The 17,308-nt window shown below is 48.3% G+C and overlaps 1 protein-coding gene across 1 annotated transcript in view; it reads right to left on the reverse strand.

Moving 5' to 3' along the window:
- The window catches only part of ATP2A3 (ATPase sarcoplasmic/endoplasmic reticulum Ca2+ transporting 3), an 88,699-nt gene that overhangs the window by 37,165 nt on the left and 34,226 nt on the right, over positions 1–17,308 (reverse strand). Inside the window, exons 2-5 of the mRNA XM_077311143.1 lie at positions 14,178–14,195; positions 14,000–14,082; positions 3,580–3,684; positions 1,501–1,639 (exon numbers count right to left, since the gene is read on the reverse strand). Of these exons, the coding sequence (XP_077167258.1) occupies positions 1,501–1,639; positions 3,580–3,684; positions 14,000–14,082; positions 14,178–14,195 (345 nt within the window). The remainder of the gene's footprint in view (positions 1–1,500; positions 1,640–3,579; positions 3,685–13,999; positions 14,083–14,177; positions 14,196–17,308) is intronic.

Raw genomic sequence — 17,308 nt, forward strand, 5'->3', positions numbered from 1 at the left:
CTGGCAAAAATTTGGCAACAGTTTCTGCTCTTTCTGTGTTGGTGTCGTCCAGATGGAGGGAAACCTTAAGATGGTCGGGAAGTCCCTGCTTATTTATCAAAACAGGGCTCCAAAGTTTTCTACAAAGAGTTATGGAAAAAGGACGTTAGACGAGAACACATGGGACAGTTCTGATATTGCTTGTTTGACAAGGACAGAATCTAACTGAGTATTCTGGATTCTTCCTGGAAGGATTGCTGAGGGTCGGGCATTGCATCTGGCCAGAGAGAAGGCTCTCCGATAATTTGGGGTTAGAAGATGGAATAAGTAAGGGGCTATCTGGCCAACTTTAGAAGAAGAAGAAGAAGAGTTGGTTCTTACATGCCGCTTTTCCCTACCTGAATGAGTCTCAAAGCGGCTTACAGTCGCCTTCCCATTCCTCTCCCCACAACAGACACCCTGTGAGGTGGGTGAGGCTGAGAGAGCCCTGATATCACTGCCCGGTCAGAGCAGCTTTATCAGTGCCGTGGCGAGCCCAAGGTCACCCAGCTGGCTGCATGTGGGGGAGCACAGAATCGAACCCGGCATGCCAGATTAGAAGTCCACAGTCCTAACCACTACACCAAACTGGCTCTCTGATAATTTAGGTGGAATCACGTTAGATGGGAGCTATTCTTTGGGACACTTTCTCCTTGGAAGCTCAGCAGGCACTGGTTTCCCCCTGATTTTTTTTTAATTACAAGGGAGTGACAGGTTGTCTTTTCCCCCTGTGGCAACCATTTTTAAACAAATTATTCATCCAAGGCTCTTATTCATTTCTCCTGCTTGTTTGGTTAGACGATGTTGATCCTTGGATTTAGACCTGAATGGTTTCAATTGTGGTTTCCTTGTATGCTTCTTTGGGCCCCAATATGGAGGAAAGGGAGTGTATATACACTGGAAGTAGATAAATCCCTCCTTAGACCTTTCAGGGCTACTTGACATCCGTCTCGCTCATTAGCTTAGCTGATCCCATTATTTTCGGCACGCCTTTCCCCCTAATGCACTTGTTTAACTGGCAACGGCCAGCGGCTGCTCGCGATGCTTCAATGCACCTTTGTGTCTGAAAGCTAGAATTTGAAATGGCCTCAAAGGCCGTGTTGGGTCAATCAAGGGTACAGGCCCGGTTTCTCAACCAGGGTTTCGTGAAACCCTGGGGGATCTTGGCAACCCTGGAAAGGTTTCCCGATTTGGTGGGAGTTAGTGATTCTTTATATATTTATTTAAATTTGCTAAACCTTTACCAGGTGATAGGATCAGATGTGGTCCTGTTGACCCATCCCGCCCCCAAATGGCCCATGATGGGCCTGGAGGGGTGGGAAGGGGAGGGGCCTCAGGTGGTTGTGTCCACATGCGGCATACGATACACAATAATAACAAAAGAGTAGCAGATTGTAGGTTCCCCACCCCTAGGAGTGCACAATCTAGCAGAAAAGAAAGAGGAAAACTAGAGAGGAAGGGAGCAAACCTTTGATATCGTACCTGCCACTTCCACAATATCTCCTGGGACAATGTCTCGGGCTCGGATCCTTTGAACTCCGTTTCTATCTGCCCGGATCACCTTCCCCATCTCCGGTTCGTACTCCTTTAAGGCTTCGATGGCACTCTCCGCATTCCTTTCCTGAAAACAGAGCCCAGAGAAGGCATGTTTTTGATCTGCTGCTGCATCGTTCACTCTTTTCTTAAATCTTGACAACAAGCCTGCAGGCAAAGCAGAGAGTCTGCCCACACGGTCAGCAACATCTCTGTGGGGTCCCTGAAGGTGATACGGGAGCTATTCAGACATGTGATGATCCATCTTCACTGGCAGTCTTCAAGCAAAGGTTGGGTACACACTTTTCTTGGATGCTTTGGGATGCTTAGGGCTGATCCTGCGTTGAGCAGGGGGTTGGACTAGATGGCCTCTATGGCCCCTTCTAACTCTATGGTTCTATGATTCTATGATTCTATGTTTGAACTAGGGACGTATGAATCCATACAGATTTTCGGGCTCAAGCAGAAAGACCGTTTCTGTCCTGCCAGTCTTTTAAAAGAAACATTTATAATACAAGCTTTTCTTTTTGCCTTACATTCATTCATGCCCCGGGGGAATTTTTCCATGGGTGAAGTGCTTAAGTTTGAAAAAAGAAGAGTTTTAACGACACAATATTGTACTTAACAGAACTATAAATTAAAGCCACTTTTGCTTTTTTGCTTCTGGGGCTATTTCCCAATAGCTGTTTGGCCAATATTTTTGCTTGGTCTTTTCTTTTCGTGGCAAGAACCCCTTTTAAAAAATCTCTTTTTTACGCTGCATAAACATTTGCAGGTGACAGCAGCAAAGAAAATTTAGGCAGTTTTTTTCACAGCGCTATTACAGCGGCGTTTTGTTAAAAGGTTCAGCAGAGAGGGCAACCGCAGTTTCGTTCCCAGCATGGAGAAATCTTATAAGAGGTCGGAAGCTTTCAAATCAAACCGGAATGGCCATAAAATACAACAGCCCAAACCTGTTCCTTTACCTGACCAAGGGACCGAGAGACTGAATGTCCCTGAATAACACACTTTTGTTGCTCCATAAAATTAGGGTTGACAACCTCCAGGTGGTGCCTGGAGATCTCCTGGCCTTACCACTTTTCTCCAGGCGACAGAGATCAATTCCCCTGTAGATAATGGCCACTTTGAGAGGTGGAGCATATGGCGTCAGACCCCATCAATGTGCTTCCGTTCGATGTACAGCTTTAATAGGGGATTAGGTAGATTCATGGAGAGTAAGTCTATCAGTGGCCCCTGAACTAGGGTGACTGCGGGGAACCTCCACATTCAGAGGCATCCCAGAACCAGGCGGCAACATCAGGGGAAAGTCTCTTCCTCCTCTCCCTCTCCCTCTCCGGTCCTTGTGTGAAACAGGATGCTGGACTAGATGGATCACTGGTCTGATCCAGCAGGGTCTTTCTGATGTCCCCCTCCTCCCTTAGGCTCCCCCCCCCCAAAATCATCAATCATTTCCCAACCCGGAATCAGCAACCTTCCGTAATGCACCCAGTGCCGCAACATGCAAAAAAACCGATGCAAATATCTGACTGCTGGAAACGTGTTGCGAGCCACGATCAACGTGTCTTGGTGAAGCTGAGCTATTTGCATTTCTCAGCAACGGGGCGGCACACAAGGGGGCCTTTCCACGCCAGAGTTTTGAGGCAGCTCAGCTACTTAACTGCATCATGGTTTCCTCTCCCCCTTACAGTCATTATTGTGGGAGATTGTTGCTATCAGGGTTTTCATCAAGTTTTTCCTGTGTTTTCCCCCCTCCCCTCCCAAATTACCTTTTCTCCTAGCTACTGGCGGCCCTCCAGAGCAATGGCCCACCAGAAAAACAACCTCCGGGGAGGGGCAGACTAGGAGAACAAGGGCCTAAAATGATGCTAACTATAAGGGGGGAGGGAGGAAACGGTGCAGATAAAGCTGAGCAGGATAACAACCCAGGGGGAATAGCCTGAGAATGTCCCCTGGCCAGCAGCCAGGGGTGGAGGAATCCAGGCCAGCCCTCCACGGAGCGCTGCAAGAGGGCTGAGGCCTGACAGGTACCTGCCACACTCCAACCACCGCGTTGGCAATGAGGATCATAATGATGACGACGGGCTCCACAAAAGCCGTGGTGGTTTCGTCGCCCTCCTCAAACCACGCCAAGACCTGCAGAAGCAAGGAAGAGGGTAAAGAGAGCGGCCCCCCTCGTTCCCCTTCGCCAAAAGAAGCATGGGCAACTAGCACAAAATTAAAGCCCCTTCATTACACTGGAGAGGAGGAGCTGGGTTTTTGCACCCCGCCTTTTTCTGCCAGAAGGAGCTTCGTAGCTTACAATGGCCTTTGTGGTAGGTGAAGCCAAGAGAGCTTTGAGAGAAATGAGACTGGCACAAGGTCACGCAGCTGGCTGCACGTGGAGGAGTGGGGAATCAAACCCAGCTTTCTCAGATTAGAGGCTGCTGCTCTCAACCACTACATCCAAACGGCAGGGGTTGTTGGGCTTCCTATGTTTTGTTGACACCCCCCCCCCAAGAAAATAACATCTTCCTTTCTCATTCTTGGCCCTTCCGCTCCCTAACCCAATGCAACAATTGAAATACTGACTTCTAGCCATGATCTTACCAAATGAAAATCTGTCTTGGTTCCCCCCCCCTCAAAGTCCTCCCCCAGAATCTCCAGGTATTTGGCAGTCTGGGGTGGACAACCCAGTGCAACCTGGCATGACATCTGGACCCCCCCCCCCACACTTGCTCTTTCTTAAAAACACAAGTGCAGAACAGATACGGGTGTCTTAGCCAGTCCCCTGGAATTCAGTCAATCCAGTTGTATTACTCACACGTTCAGCTTCAAGACCTGCCGGTTTGATTGGCCGCCCCTTTGTTTGTAAAGGCCCTTGGTGCTGAAGGTGCCACATTGGGCAGTCACGCTGGGAAACTGTGTGTCAGCTGGCAGTCGACCCACACTCCTATTGACCCAACCTTGCCACGCTGTTTGTGTGTGCCAGGCTGCCAGGAACTCGGCAAAAGGAGAGGAATTCCAAGCGGCTTGCCTAGAGACCTAACTGGAGGGCTTCCTCCCATGTTGACCTTCAGGGAGGGCCGGTCAATTTAATTTCCTTTGGCTGAAAAAAGACACATCGCCCTCTCACCAAATGTTTTTCAGCCATTAAAATTAAGAGTTCACTGCAAGGTGTCTTGGTGGAACAGGATCCTGGGGACACGTCAGGTGTATGACTAGGCTAATGAGGCCAGGATCCAGGTGTGGCTTCATGGACAGATCATGCCCCCTTTGCCATCTCCAGGTGGAGCCTGGATTTCTCCTGGAATGACCCCTGATCTCCAAATGACAGAGTTCAGTTCCCCTGGAGGAACTGAGGGGAGAGAGATGGGGTTTTATGCCCTGCGTTTCACTCCCGATGAGTCTCAAAGTGGCTTACAGACACCTTTCCCTCCCTCTCCTTGCAAAGAATGAGGTAGGTAGGGCTGGGAGAGCTCTGATAGAACAGCTCTAAGAGAACTGTGACTGGCCCAAGGTCACCCTGCCGGCTGCACAAGGAGAAATGGGGACTCAAACCTGGTTCTCCAGATTAGAGGTCCCATGAGAATCCAGGCAGATGGTTTATCTGCGGTTTTTAGAAAGGTATCCTATCAACCAGCATGGTTGGACATAAAGTGTCAAAAGAACCATGCTGAACTAAGATTTGTGAGACCCGGGCTCAGTTCCCCCACTCCACGGACACTCCCAGGTGATCTTAGGCCTGTCACACTTTCCGAGCCTAATCTCCCTTACAGGGTTGTTGTGATGATAAGAATGAGGCAATGTCAAATCCACTTCGGATCCCCAACGGAGAAAAAAAAAGTAGGGTATAAATATCGAAAATAAAATATTTTTAGCCCTTTCCTGAATCCTCAAGAATCAAAGGGGTGGGCTGTTTTACTGCTTTGCTTGACAGATACTGCTATTCACTCTGCATACACATGCCTCATTTCCTTTGCTACATTTTGTTCTTGCTTTAAAAAACTAGGATCACAAGAATTTTTTTTTAAAGGAATACATTCAACAGTTAAAATTCAATAGTTTCTTGGTGGGGAGGGGCTCTCAGCTGGAGACCGCCAGGTCGCTTCTTGGTGATTGTATGTCCAAAAGATTCCACCCAGAAGCCATCAGCTGCTGGGAGGCTGGAAGGTCTACCAGCCATTTCAGGGGTCCCCTTTCGTAAGCTCCACTGGGAAGGTGGGGGAGCGGAACTGAAGGTTTAAATGGCTGATCGCCATTTCAGCAATCCTGTTTGCTCCCTCCTGCTTGGAAGTAGGGAAAGAGCAAAACATACAGCGGGTTGGCACAGTTGAATGTGCCCAAATAAATGCTGAGCAAATTCGGCTTTTATTCAGGTCAGCTACACCAGATTAGAGAATCTGTACTTGCCTTAGAAAATTCAAAAAAATACTGGTAGGAAAAAATCAATGGTCAGAGGGAAAAACTGGAAACCCACCAAGAATAACCCTGCTTTGATTCATAGGTTAAGGTCATGCATGGGGGGGGGGAGAGGAATATTATTCTATTTAAGATTTAGTTTACTGGGGAAAGTTTCAAAAGGTATTTCTTCTACTTTGGGTAAACCAAATGCACATGCTTACGCCAGGGTGCATTATGGGTGCAGAACCCTTCAAAAATCAGCAGATAGTTGCCTACACTAGGAAATCCCCAGAAACTGGGGGGGGGGGGGGAGGGAAGGCCATTGCAGGGTATAATGTCCATGAAGTCCATCCTCCAAAGCAGGGGCAGTCAAACTGCGGCCCTCCAGATGTCCATGGACTACAATTCCCAGGATCTCCTGCCAACATTTGCTGGCAGGGGCTCCTGGGAATTATAGTCCATGGACATCTGGAGGGCCGCAGTTTGACTACCCCTGCTCCAAAGCAACCGGAATTGATCTCTGTAGTCTGAAGAGCAGCTGTAATTCCAGGAGATCTCCAGGCCCAACTTCGTCTACCTATGTGGCTGCCGGTTTTCAGGGAGGGCAATCTGTACAAAGGCTACTGGGCAGCTCATGCCCCTGCACTATCCTAATCGGGTCCCCACCAGCACTCCTCAACAGCAGCAGAGGAGGAGTTCTGTAGCACCTGGCGCAATTCCAATTGCACACTGGATCTGGAACATCTTGCTACTGCTGATGCCCGTCAGTTGCCCACTAAATCTTTGAACAAGTAATTTGAAAATAGAGGATTTAAAAATTGGCTTATAGAAACGAGTTGGAGGCGGTGGAAGTGCAGCCAAATTCTGTTGCCCCGGTAGTTTTTCCAGGTGGAGGTACAATTACGGGAGAAGTGGCAGCTTCCCTCTCCCTCTCCCTCTCCCTCTCCCTCTCCCTCTCCCTCTCCCTCTCCCTCTCCCTCTCCCTCTCCCTCTCCCTCTCCCTCTCCCTCTCCCTCCCCCTCTCCCTCTCCCTCTCTCTCTGTATTTTTAAAACTTTGCTTTCGTGCTCAGCTCTCCCTAGGAGTCTTCTGTGGACGGCCGCAAAGCTTAATTCGCCTTGAGCGGGTAGAGAGCCAACTCGAAAGCCAAAAACAACCGGGTCCCTTTTGCTGTAATGACACGTTTAGGAAAGAAACGGACCGATTTGCACAAACGCTATTTAATGCCGACAGAGTCATTCAGCTTTCTCTGTTTTCGTTTTATCAGATTAAGTAATTGACTTTCACAAGAAAACAAGGGAGGAGGGGGGAGACCGGAAACCCGCCAAGAATAATGCCTCTTCTATTCAAATCTTAAGGTCATGCAGTGGAAAAAAAAATCGAATATTATTCTATTCAAGGCTCTGTTTATTGGGGGAACTTTTCAAAAGTCTCGGCTTTGCTCGTAGGTATCTGAGCACACTATTTTGGCAGGCTTATCCACTTCTCCGTGGTGTCTTGGAGGACCAGAAAGAACAAGCATGGATGCAACACACTCATCACAAGCAATGAGACACAAACATATGTTTCTGTATAGGTTTTCACTTTGCATGTAGAGGGATCCAAATTCAATTCCCAGGGACTTGCGTCTTGTGTTGCACAAGTGGAAAATATACAGAGTTCAGCTTGCATAGGAAATATAGAGCGTTTGTACCCATCGGCTTCCAGGGGATCTTGTGCAACACCAATATTTTCCTCCCAATATATTATGGAGCGACGGCCTCATTGACCTGCGAGGGGCATTCTGTCCAGGCCTCCGAGGCACCAGGGGCCACCTAAGTCTCCAGCCGGTAACACAATCATCCCCAGCCCACCCAGTCCTTGGATGGGCTTTCTCACGCTCCGCCGCCCCTAACAGGCCACTTAAGGGCCAATGCTCTCAGCTTGCCCTCACATTTTACATGGCCACATGAAGCTGATTATTGAATCAGAGGGTTGAGATTAGTATTGTCTACCCTGCCTGGCAGCTCTGTTAACATTTGTCCTTTGGAAAGGAGAAGGAGAAGGAGAAGGAGAAGGAGAAGGAGAAGGAGAAGGAGAAGGAGGAGGAGAAGGAGAAGGAGAAGGAGAAGGAGAAGGAGAAGGAGAAGGGAGGAGAAGGGGAAGGAGAAGGAGAAGGAGAAGGAGAAGGAGAAGGAGAAGGAGAAGGGAGGAGAAGGGGAAGGAGAAGGGGAAGGAGAAGGAGAAGGAGAAGGAGAAGGAGAAGGAGAAGGAGAAGGAGAAGGAGAAGGAGAAGGAGAAGGAGAAGGAGAAGGAGAAGGAGAAGGAGAAGGAGAAGGAGAAGGAGAAGGAGAAGGAGAAGGAGAAGGAGAAGGAGAAGGAGAAGGAGAAGGAGAAGAAGTCGTCCACAATCCTAACCATTACACCAAAAGGCTCCCACACCAGCCAGATCACAGCAGGGACAGAACGAGCTGCACTATTCTCTGGAGGGCAAGACGCATGCACAGGCAAGGCCTGGCTCTAGTTTCTGCATGCCTTTTGTCTCTGCATCAGAAGGCGCTTTGCATCGGCAAGCCCCATTGCAAATGAAGGAAACCCAACCTGTGTATCTCGCTCCTGCAAAGGCAAATGAACGCAATTTCCTTTTCGAGGACTCCAGCTGGAACGGAACGTACAGAGTCATCTTGTACAGAGCCGGATTGCCGGTCCTGCGGCCTGCCTATTTTGACTGGCACGGCAAGGCCCTTCCCTGGTGCCCCCACCTGCTATCTCCTTTGAATGGAGGTGCCAGAGGTGGAGCGCAAGCCCTTCGGCATGCAAAGCGCCACAGGCCATCTCAACAAGGAGCTGCCTCACACAACATCACACCCATCTGGCTCAATGCTAGCTGCAGGCCGTAGCTCTTTGGGGTCCCAAGCAAGGAGGTCTTTCCCAGCACTGCCAATCCCAGATCCCTTTTTTAACAGGGGAAGCCCAGGATTGAACTGAAAAGCTTGTATATGCAAAATGGGAGCCTGGGGACAATCTGAGCCATGAGCCTCTTCCCTCCAAGTGGCTTGTCAAAGGAAGAGAAGTCTCCGTTTTCAAGCTGCAGTAAAGGATGGATGCTTTGAGACCTGTTGTTGGCCCTCCATAGCAACTGTTTGGCCAGTGTGTGAGACGGGATGCTGGACTAGATGGACCACTGGTCTGATCCAGCACACACAAACCGCTGTGTGTGTGTCTGTGTGTGTGTGTGTGTGTGAAGGGGGGCACATATGACAATTTGGTTCCAGCTTGTATCTCGTACAGATAAGGCAGATTTGCACGGTGCACCTCCCTCCAAATGTCTCTTCTTTCCCGTTTACAGATCCCTGACAATTTGGTCGTATTTTTGCGGCTTGTTTGGCAGGTTACAGCTCTTTCCATTTCCGTCTGTATGAAAACATTTATGGACTGAGACGGGGATCGTCTGTTTGGCAAACTGCAACTGGGGAGTTAATTAAAAATAATACAAAAGAGAGAAAAATGAACCATTGTTGTGATTGTTTCACGGTGGGTAAGCCTGTGCCTTGCAGAGAGCTGACGCCTTAAGGAGGAGCCGAAATAAAGGAGGGGTGGGGCGGCAGATGGTCCCATCTAGAAATGCTGCCCCTTTAATTGGGACACATCATGCGATCAAACTCGTTAGAAAAATTATAAATGCTCGGCATGGTCAGTGGCAAAAGGAAACGTGGTCACCAAGGATCCTCTGGCTCGACACGACCAAAGCTGACACAGGGATGACCACGGACCAACTAAAAGAAGCAGTCAGAGACAGGGACTCATGGCGGAAACTTTCCTATAGAATCGCCGAGGGTCGGACATGACTGAACGGATGACATCATCATCATCATAAATGCAAATGCAGCTATTTCCCAGTTTCTTCTCACAAGCCTCCCATCCAGGAAAGCAGATGGCATCAATTCAAACCAAAGTTGGGATTGCTTGATATACTGGAGCCCCAACAAAGATAAATACCACATCTCTGCATGTAGAAAACTAGCAGTTCAAGGAAAGGATTCCAGCCAAATCCTTTCCCTGGCAAGCTCCAAACGTCCAATTTTTTAAGAAAAGTTCTATATATGCAATTTAAATTTTGTTTTTGTATTTTAACTATTTTCCCCTGAATCAGAACAAGCAAGACATTAAAGTGTTTAAAAATTTAAAAATCCCTGCACGTAGAAATGTAGCAATTCAAGAGAAAGAAACAAGCCTAGCTCCTCTCTGAAATGCTGATTTTTTTTCTTGTCAGGTATTTTTAAAGAGGGACAGCCAGCATGACTGCTGCTGCTCTAAATGACTGCTGGTAGAAAACTAAGATATCAAGGGAAGAATTTTAGCCTGATGTGCTGCTTTTCTATTGCTATTGAAGATGAATCAGACCCATTTGGTGGGTTGGAGAGAAAATGGCAGCTCCACCCTGAAATGCTAATTTTTCTTCAGCTTTCAGGCATCTTGAAACAGCCTGCATGATTGATGCTGGCCTGCATGGTTTAAAAAATCTCTGCAGGTAGAGAACTAGGGGATCAAGGGAAGGGTTTGAGCCTGACATGCTGGTTTTCTACAGCTGTCGAGCATCTTCTTAAGTGAGTCAGACCCAATTTGGCAAGCTGGGGGGAAGATAGCAGCTTGGTGAGAATTCTTAGCCTACGAGGTATGCCTTTCCCGCTGAGGGAAATGTACAGATGGATGATTCACCAAGGCCCACAACACTCAGTTAGTTCATGCCTCTTGTTTTTGCAGAGGAGTAGGTTAGCACATGGGCAGCACATCCTTGAGGAGCAGAGTTCTTTAAAGCAAAGCAAGCTGGTGGGAAGAGATGAGCCATGAGGCGTCAGGGAGCTAGCAAAAGGCTTATAGCAAAGTGAGGAATTAACTTTGAGAAGGAGAAAATAAGGGAGGAATATTAACACTCCTTACCACTTTTTGAGTCTGCCATGAAAACGCTAGAGGGCGTCACCCCAAGGATCAGACATGACCCGGTGCTTGCACAGGGGATACCTTTACCTTTACCTTTATTAACACTCCAGGAGCAAGGTGGGAACTTCCCTAGGAGACCACCTTTGAGGGATGGAAAGGACCCAGCTATGGCAGGGATATCCCTACCAATGGTGGATGGAACTTGCTTCCAAAACAGCTAGGGACATGTTTTAAAAGGCACCTCTCCACTCCTCCAAGAAATCCTAAAGATGACGGACAAAGGTTTCACAATAAAACCAGAGTCCCGTAGCAGCTTTAAGACCAACAAAGATTTATTCAAGGCGTGCTCGGGGGTTGCATAACTTTGTTGGTCTTAAAGGTGCTACTGGACTCTGATTTTATTGTGCTACTTCAGACCAACACGGCTACTCATCTGAATCTAAGGGTTTCGCAAGTTCGCCAGAAAGTCCTTTGAGCACTCTCAGGTGCATGACATCTGGCCACAGCAGTTCTGCTGTATACCGCATTGGTCAGACCCCACCTGGAATCCTGTGCGCAGTTCTGGAGGCTTCACTTCAAACAGGACGTGGACAAAATTGAGAGGGTGCAGAGGAGAGGAATAAGGATGATCCAAGGCCTGGGGACCAAGGCCTAAGAGGAAAGACTGAGGGACCTGGGGATGTTCAGCCTGGGGAAGAGGAGGTTGAGAGGGGACAGGATAGCTCTCTTGAAATATTTGAAAGGCTGTCACTTGGAGGAGGGCAGGAAGCAGATCCTGTTGGCAGCAGAGGAGAGGACCCGCAGGAATGGCTTTAAACTATGTGTAGAATTGGCTTGATATTGGGGGGGGGGGGATTCACAGGGCATTTCAGCAGTGGAATTTGCTGCCTAAGGAAGTGGGGAGCTCCCCCTCACTGGCAGCCTTCATGCAGCAGCTAGACAGATGCTTATCATGGATGCTTTAGGCTAATCCTGCAATGACCAAGGGGTTGGACTAGATGACTCTTCTCTATGATTCCATGATTCTATAAGGATTGTGAGGGCAATGGCCAAGCGAAACCTGCAGAGTCAGAAGCTCTTTCCATCTTATTTTTTAATTTGATTGATGATTTCTTCACAGCTGCTCCCCACAAGCAGGCCTCCAATATTACGAGCAGGTTTACAATAAATCTTGCCCTGCCTGTGCACTTCTTATTAGTTATGATAGCTTGGAATGGAACTTCCATGTTCAGGGACAGTGTATCTGAAAAGCACGTGGCTGGCCAAGCAGGACTCATTGGTCATGACAGCTGAGAATGGAACCTCCATGTTCAGAGAGAGTCTATCTGTGATTTAGCTGGAGACCAAGGAAGAAGGTTGTTTTCATGACCCACTTGGGGGCTCCTTGGGCAGATCAAGTTGGCAAAATGCTGGCGAAGATGATCAGCAGAGCTCTTCGTAAAATTCTTATGCACCATCGGACCAGACTTAGATTCAGCGGTCCCCAACAGTGGGCCTAAGCTAGATCCATGTGGGAGATGAGTCATAAAACAGGTCGGTATAATAGAATAATGCTGCTTGGGAAGTTTTCCCCACGTTGATTCTTCCCTCCCACAAAAGTCCCCGCGGTCATCGAATGGCACAATCGGATCCTTTCTACCGTGTCCTCACAGTCACAAGCGAGCGGCACAAGATCGCATGCCGAGGAGACCAGCGCGACGCCCAAAAAGCCCGAGAAACACAGATGAAGCTTGGAGGCCTCTACTGACTCATCCGAGGAGGCTGACCAGATGGGCGGCTCAAAATAGAATCTGCGGACAGGCAGAGCTAACGTCTGGGAGGTGTCTTGAGGCATTCTGGATGGTTTTGGGCTCTGAGCGTTCGAGGATGATCCAACTACGGGCCCGTCTAGCTCAGACTCGTCTCCTCACATGGGCAGATGCTGTCAAGGGTCATGGGCAGAGAAACGTCCCCTGCAGCCTTTAATCTTTCAGCCCGAGATGTCAAAGTAGCCTCTGCTGCCTGCAAATCAGCCACTAAGCTAGGAAATCTCTCCTGTGGGTTTCCTGGCCACCCCACCAGCCCTTGGTCATCTAACAACCCATCAAAATGGTAAGATTCCCTTGGTGTTGCCTGCTCCCCAAGGTCAGGGGCTCCAGCAGAGGACGGTCTTTCCCCAGCACCTGCAATGCAAGTAGGGTTGCCAATTTCCAAATTGTGCCTGGAGACCTCCTTGAGTTACAAGTGACCTCCAGGAGACCGAAAGCAGTTCGCCTGGAGAAAACGGCAGGTGGATTCCATGGCGTTACACCTAAGGTTGCCAGGAGTGGGCAAGATCTGGGGCAGGGAGGGAATGTGGAGGATAATGGCATGGAATCCACCCTCCAAAGCAGGCATTTTCTCCAGGGAGGCTGATCTCTCTTGCCTGGAGAAGAGCTTCCAGGAGATCCCCAGGCCCTACCTGAGGACTGGCATCCCTAATCACATGCCACCGAAGCTCCTCCCTTCTCCAAATTCCACCCTCCCCAGGCTCCACCCCTAAAATCTCCACATATTTCCCTATCTAGATCTGGCAACCCTAAATGCAAGAATTTAAGGATTCAACCTAGGTCTACTACTGAGTCAGACTCCCTAAAACAGATTTTCTCAACTCTTTTACCCTTGAGGAACCCCTGCAACATTCTTCAGGCTTCGGGAAATCCCAGAAGTGGCAAAACCATGCAGAATATCATTGGGAACATAATATCCAGCCAGGGCCCCTACCCTACTGACCCCCTTTAGGACCATCAGTGGCCACCTTGGGAGGAGAGGGCAGGTTGAGAGCAGGGGTAGTCAACCTGTGGTCCTCCAGATGTCCATGGGCTACAATTCCCATGAGCCCCTGCCAGCAAATGCTGGCAGGGGCTCATGGGATTGTAGTCCATGGACATCTGGAGGACCACAGGTTGACTACCACTGGTTGACAGGACCATCTGTGGTCATATCACCCAATACATATTTAACAAATTTTAAAAATATATTAAAAATGAATTAACTCCCTCTCGTTTGGGAAACCCTTCCAGGGCTATTGAGAAACACCAGGGTTTCATGAAACCCTGGTTGAGAAAGCTTGCTGTAACCACCGTGAGACGCTGGAATCCCAAGGCACAGAGGTTCGTGCAGGTACTTACAAATGAAACGAAGGCAGCCAAGAGGAGGATGCGAACGAGGAGGTCTTCGAACTGTTCTACCACCAGCTCAAAGAGCGACTTGCCTAGCAGGAAAGGTTGAAAGTAGACAGGTGAGGATTTTGGAAGCGCCTCTAGATGGCCCTTGTTGATAAAACCTGGCCAAAAAAATCTAACCTACCTTCTTCAGCAGGGAGTTCTGTCGGTTCCCGATTGGACAGGAGACATCAGCCATGGAAAGAGAAGAAGGGAGAGGGGAAGAGATGAATTATAGACTTGGGTGCAACTCACGCTATGCAACATCTCACAGCCATGCTTTTCCTTCAACTCAAAGAAGCCGACTTATGCCAGGAAAGACCACGTTCTTCAGCTCAGCAGAGGCTCTCTAACTGACCCAGGACCCTCTGCATGCAAAGCAGATACTTCAACTTGTCATTAAGAATGCTAAATCTAGCTGCACCTTGAAGGCCTACAACCTTGCTAAAGAAACCAAGTCCTCTGGTAGTTGCATATCCTTGAAACTAGCATGTGGAGGCACACAACCTCTTAAAATGGAGGGTTCTTTTAGGTCTCAAGGCTATTCGGAACTCTCTGCCCATGGACTTAGGCCATCCTAGGGATGCCAACCTTCAGGTGGTACCTGGAGATCTCCCACTATGATCTCCAGACGACAAGATCAGTTCCTCTGGAGAAAATAATTGCCTTGGGGGATGATCTCCAGGGCTTCATACCCCATTAAGGTTCCTCCCTTTCCTGAAACCTCCAACCCCAAAATCTTCAGCTATTTCCCGACTCGGAGCTGGAACCCCTTTTCAGGCTACCTAAACTACTGGGCATCACTCTAGATGAGACTCTTTTAATAGAGTTTTATGGTCTGGCTGGGTTCTCCCCCCACCCCCCCTCCAACTCAACTGTTTACAACTTGTATGGTCAGCTTCATTCGCTTTCCTTTGTAAGCTACTTGGAGCAGGATCTTTAGAGGCAGCACAGAAACTTCCTAAACACAGAAGCATCCTGTGGCAGTAAGCTCCACAGACTAACTGAAGAAGGATTTCCTTTTGTCTGGCCCAGATCTACCACCCATCAACTCTACGGAGAGTCCTTAAGCTCCAGCACTTTAGGAAAGGGAGAAAGTTCTCTCTAGCCACTTTTCGCTCTCTCTGGGTAATTTTATGAACCTCTGTCACAGGGCTGGACACACTTTGGCTCTCCAGAGGTCCATGGACTACAATGACCAAGAGTCCCTGCCAGTATCATGCTGGCAGAGGCTCATGGGAATTGTAGTCCATGGACCTCCACAGAGCCCTTGTTTGGCCACCCCTATCGCATCCCTTCCGAGCTGCCTTTTCAATGAGAAAGGCCGAAATGTTTTCAACTTTCCCCGCAGGGAAAACACTCGATCCCCTTGCTCATCGGATACAACGGTTCCATCCCGGGGGGAACTAAAAACAAAAAAAAAAAATAACCAGGCACTGAATATTATTATTATTATTCTAACCATTAAGCCCTTTGGCCTTGCCTCTAGGACAAACGAAAGGTCTCCGAGGAGACGGATTTGATCCCTGCAGGTAGAGCCGGGCTAGCTAATCAGCACGCCGGCAAACCCTCATGTTTCCAACTGGACGCTCTCAAGCGTAATTTTTCCATGCTGACGCCTGCAACTGCCAGAGCGGAATTTAAAAATAGACGGCAGGATGTTTCCATCCAGGAAGATTGCGCTTTCTTGGCGGATTGGAGGCTGACACCTCTGTATTGTATGATCCCTGCTGGCCGGCCGTTATGAAAGCTCTCTTTCAAGGGGAGGGAGGGTGCCCTGGCGATTCATCTGCCAGCAAGGAGGGCGGTTTCCTCATCAAGGTTTCAACCACACCCCCGGCTCTCTCTCTCTCTCTCTCTCTCCCAGAGGGTCATGCCAGGAATATTTCATACTTTGCAAGGCAGGGTTACCGGGTTCCCCCTGGCAACTGGCAGGGGGGCAGGAGGGGAGGACTTGCATGCTCCAGTTTAGACAACTCCTGGAGATCTGGGAGTGCAGCCCAGGTAGGATCTCAGTGAGATGCAGGGACAGAGTCTGCCCTCCAAAGCATTCATGTTCTCAAGAGAACTGTAGTCTGGTAATGAGCTGTAATTCCACGGGATCCCCGGGCCCCGGGGATGTTTGTTTTGTTTATTTTGCACGGCACTTTGGCCAGATAAAATGTGCAGCCTGTAGAATCAATCCATGCACATTTGACAACTGTTTTTTTTTTTTTTTGCAAGAATATTATAGTCACAAAAATAATTGGGGGAGGGTTTTTAGTCACAAAGTTCCCAGTCTGTGAGGTCAATGCTTCCCTTTTGCTTGGATCTCCTAGAGCAGGGGTAGTCAACCTGTGGTCCGCCAGATGTTCATGCACTACAATTACCATGAGCCCCTGCCAGCGTTTGCTGGCAGCGTCTCATGGGAATTATAGTGCATGAACATCTGGAGAACCACAGGTTGACTACCCCTGTCCTAGAACATCAGAGGAAGGAAAAGTCAAAATGTTCCTCTCAGGAAAACACGGAGAAAGGGGAAGACAATTGTAAGCCGCTTTGAGGCTCCTTCTGGTGGGGGAAAGCAGCATATAAGAACCAGCTCTTCTTCTTCTTCTAAAGATTGTGCCGTTTTAAGAAAGTCACAATGGCTGAAAGACTCTGCCCTTGTAAATCAACAGAGGTAGAGTCCATCAAACATGTCCTATTTGACATCAGCAAGGGCCAGGTTTATCCGCCCTCTACTCAGGGACGCCCCTGATAGCACAGAGGAAAACTCAGATTCCCCCTATGGTGTGGAAAGGCTCCCACAGTCATGCAGGTTGACGATTTATAGCCCACAAGCAAGACAGCTGAAGCTATACCAATAGTTAATCTAGAGGAGTTTTAGTACACTTTTTAAATCTGTAACTTGTAATTGCTAAACTTTCAGTATCTTTTACCCTTTTTTATTCTGTTTTTACAAAATGTTTGTAATTTTTTAATTGCACTTTGTATATTGCCAAATATTTCATCTGACTGCAGTGCTGTATTAAATAAACTTATGGGAGATAACACCCTCGCCACCTTCCAGGGTGAAAAGTTTTTTAAAATTAAGATCAGACAACTAAGTATTGCTGCTGTACAGTTCTTACCTCTTGGTTGGTCTGTTTTATTAACCATTATTTTTTATTCTAAGTTTACTGTTTTATAATTTTCTGTTATGGCTGGCAACTGCTGTAATAAAATTTGACTGAATTCTAGAGCATCTTAAAGACAATCATAATAACCATACGATAGTGCAAATTTGTGTGCAAC

This window comes from Paroedura picta, chromosome 15, assembly GCF_049243985.1.
Source record: "Paroedura picta isolate Pp20150507F chromosome 15, Ppicta_v3.0, whole genome shotgun sequence".
In the NCBI taxonomy this organism is placed as follows: domain Eukaryota; kingdom Metazoa; phylum Chordata; class Lepidosauria; order Squamata; family Gekkonidae; genus Paroedura; species Paroedura picta.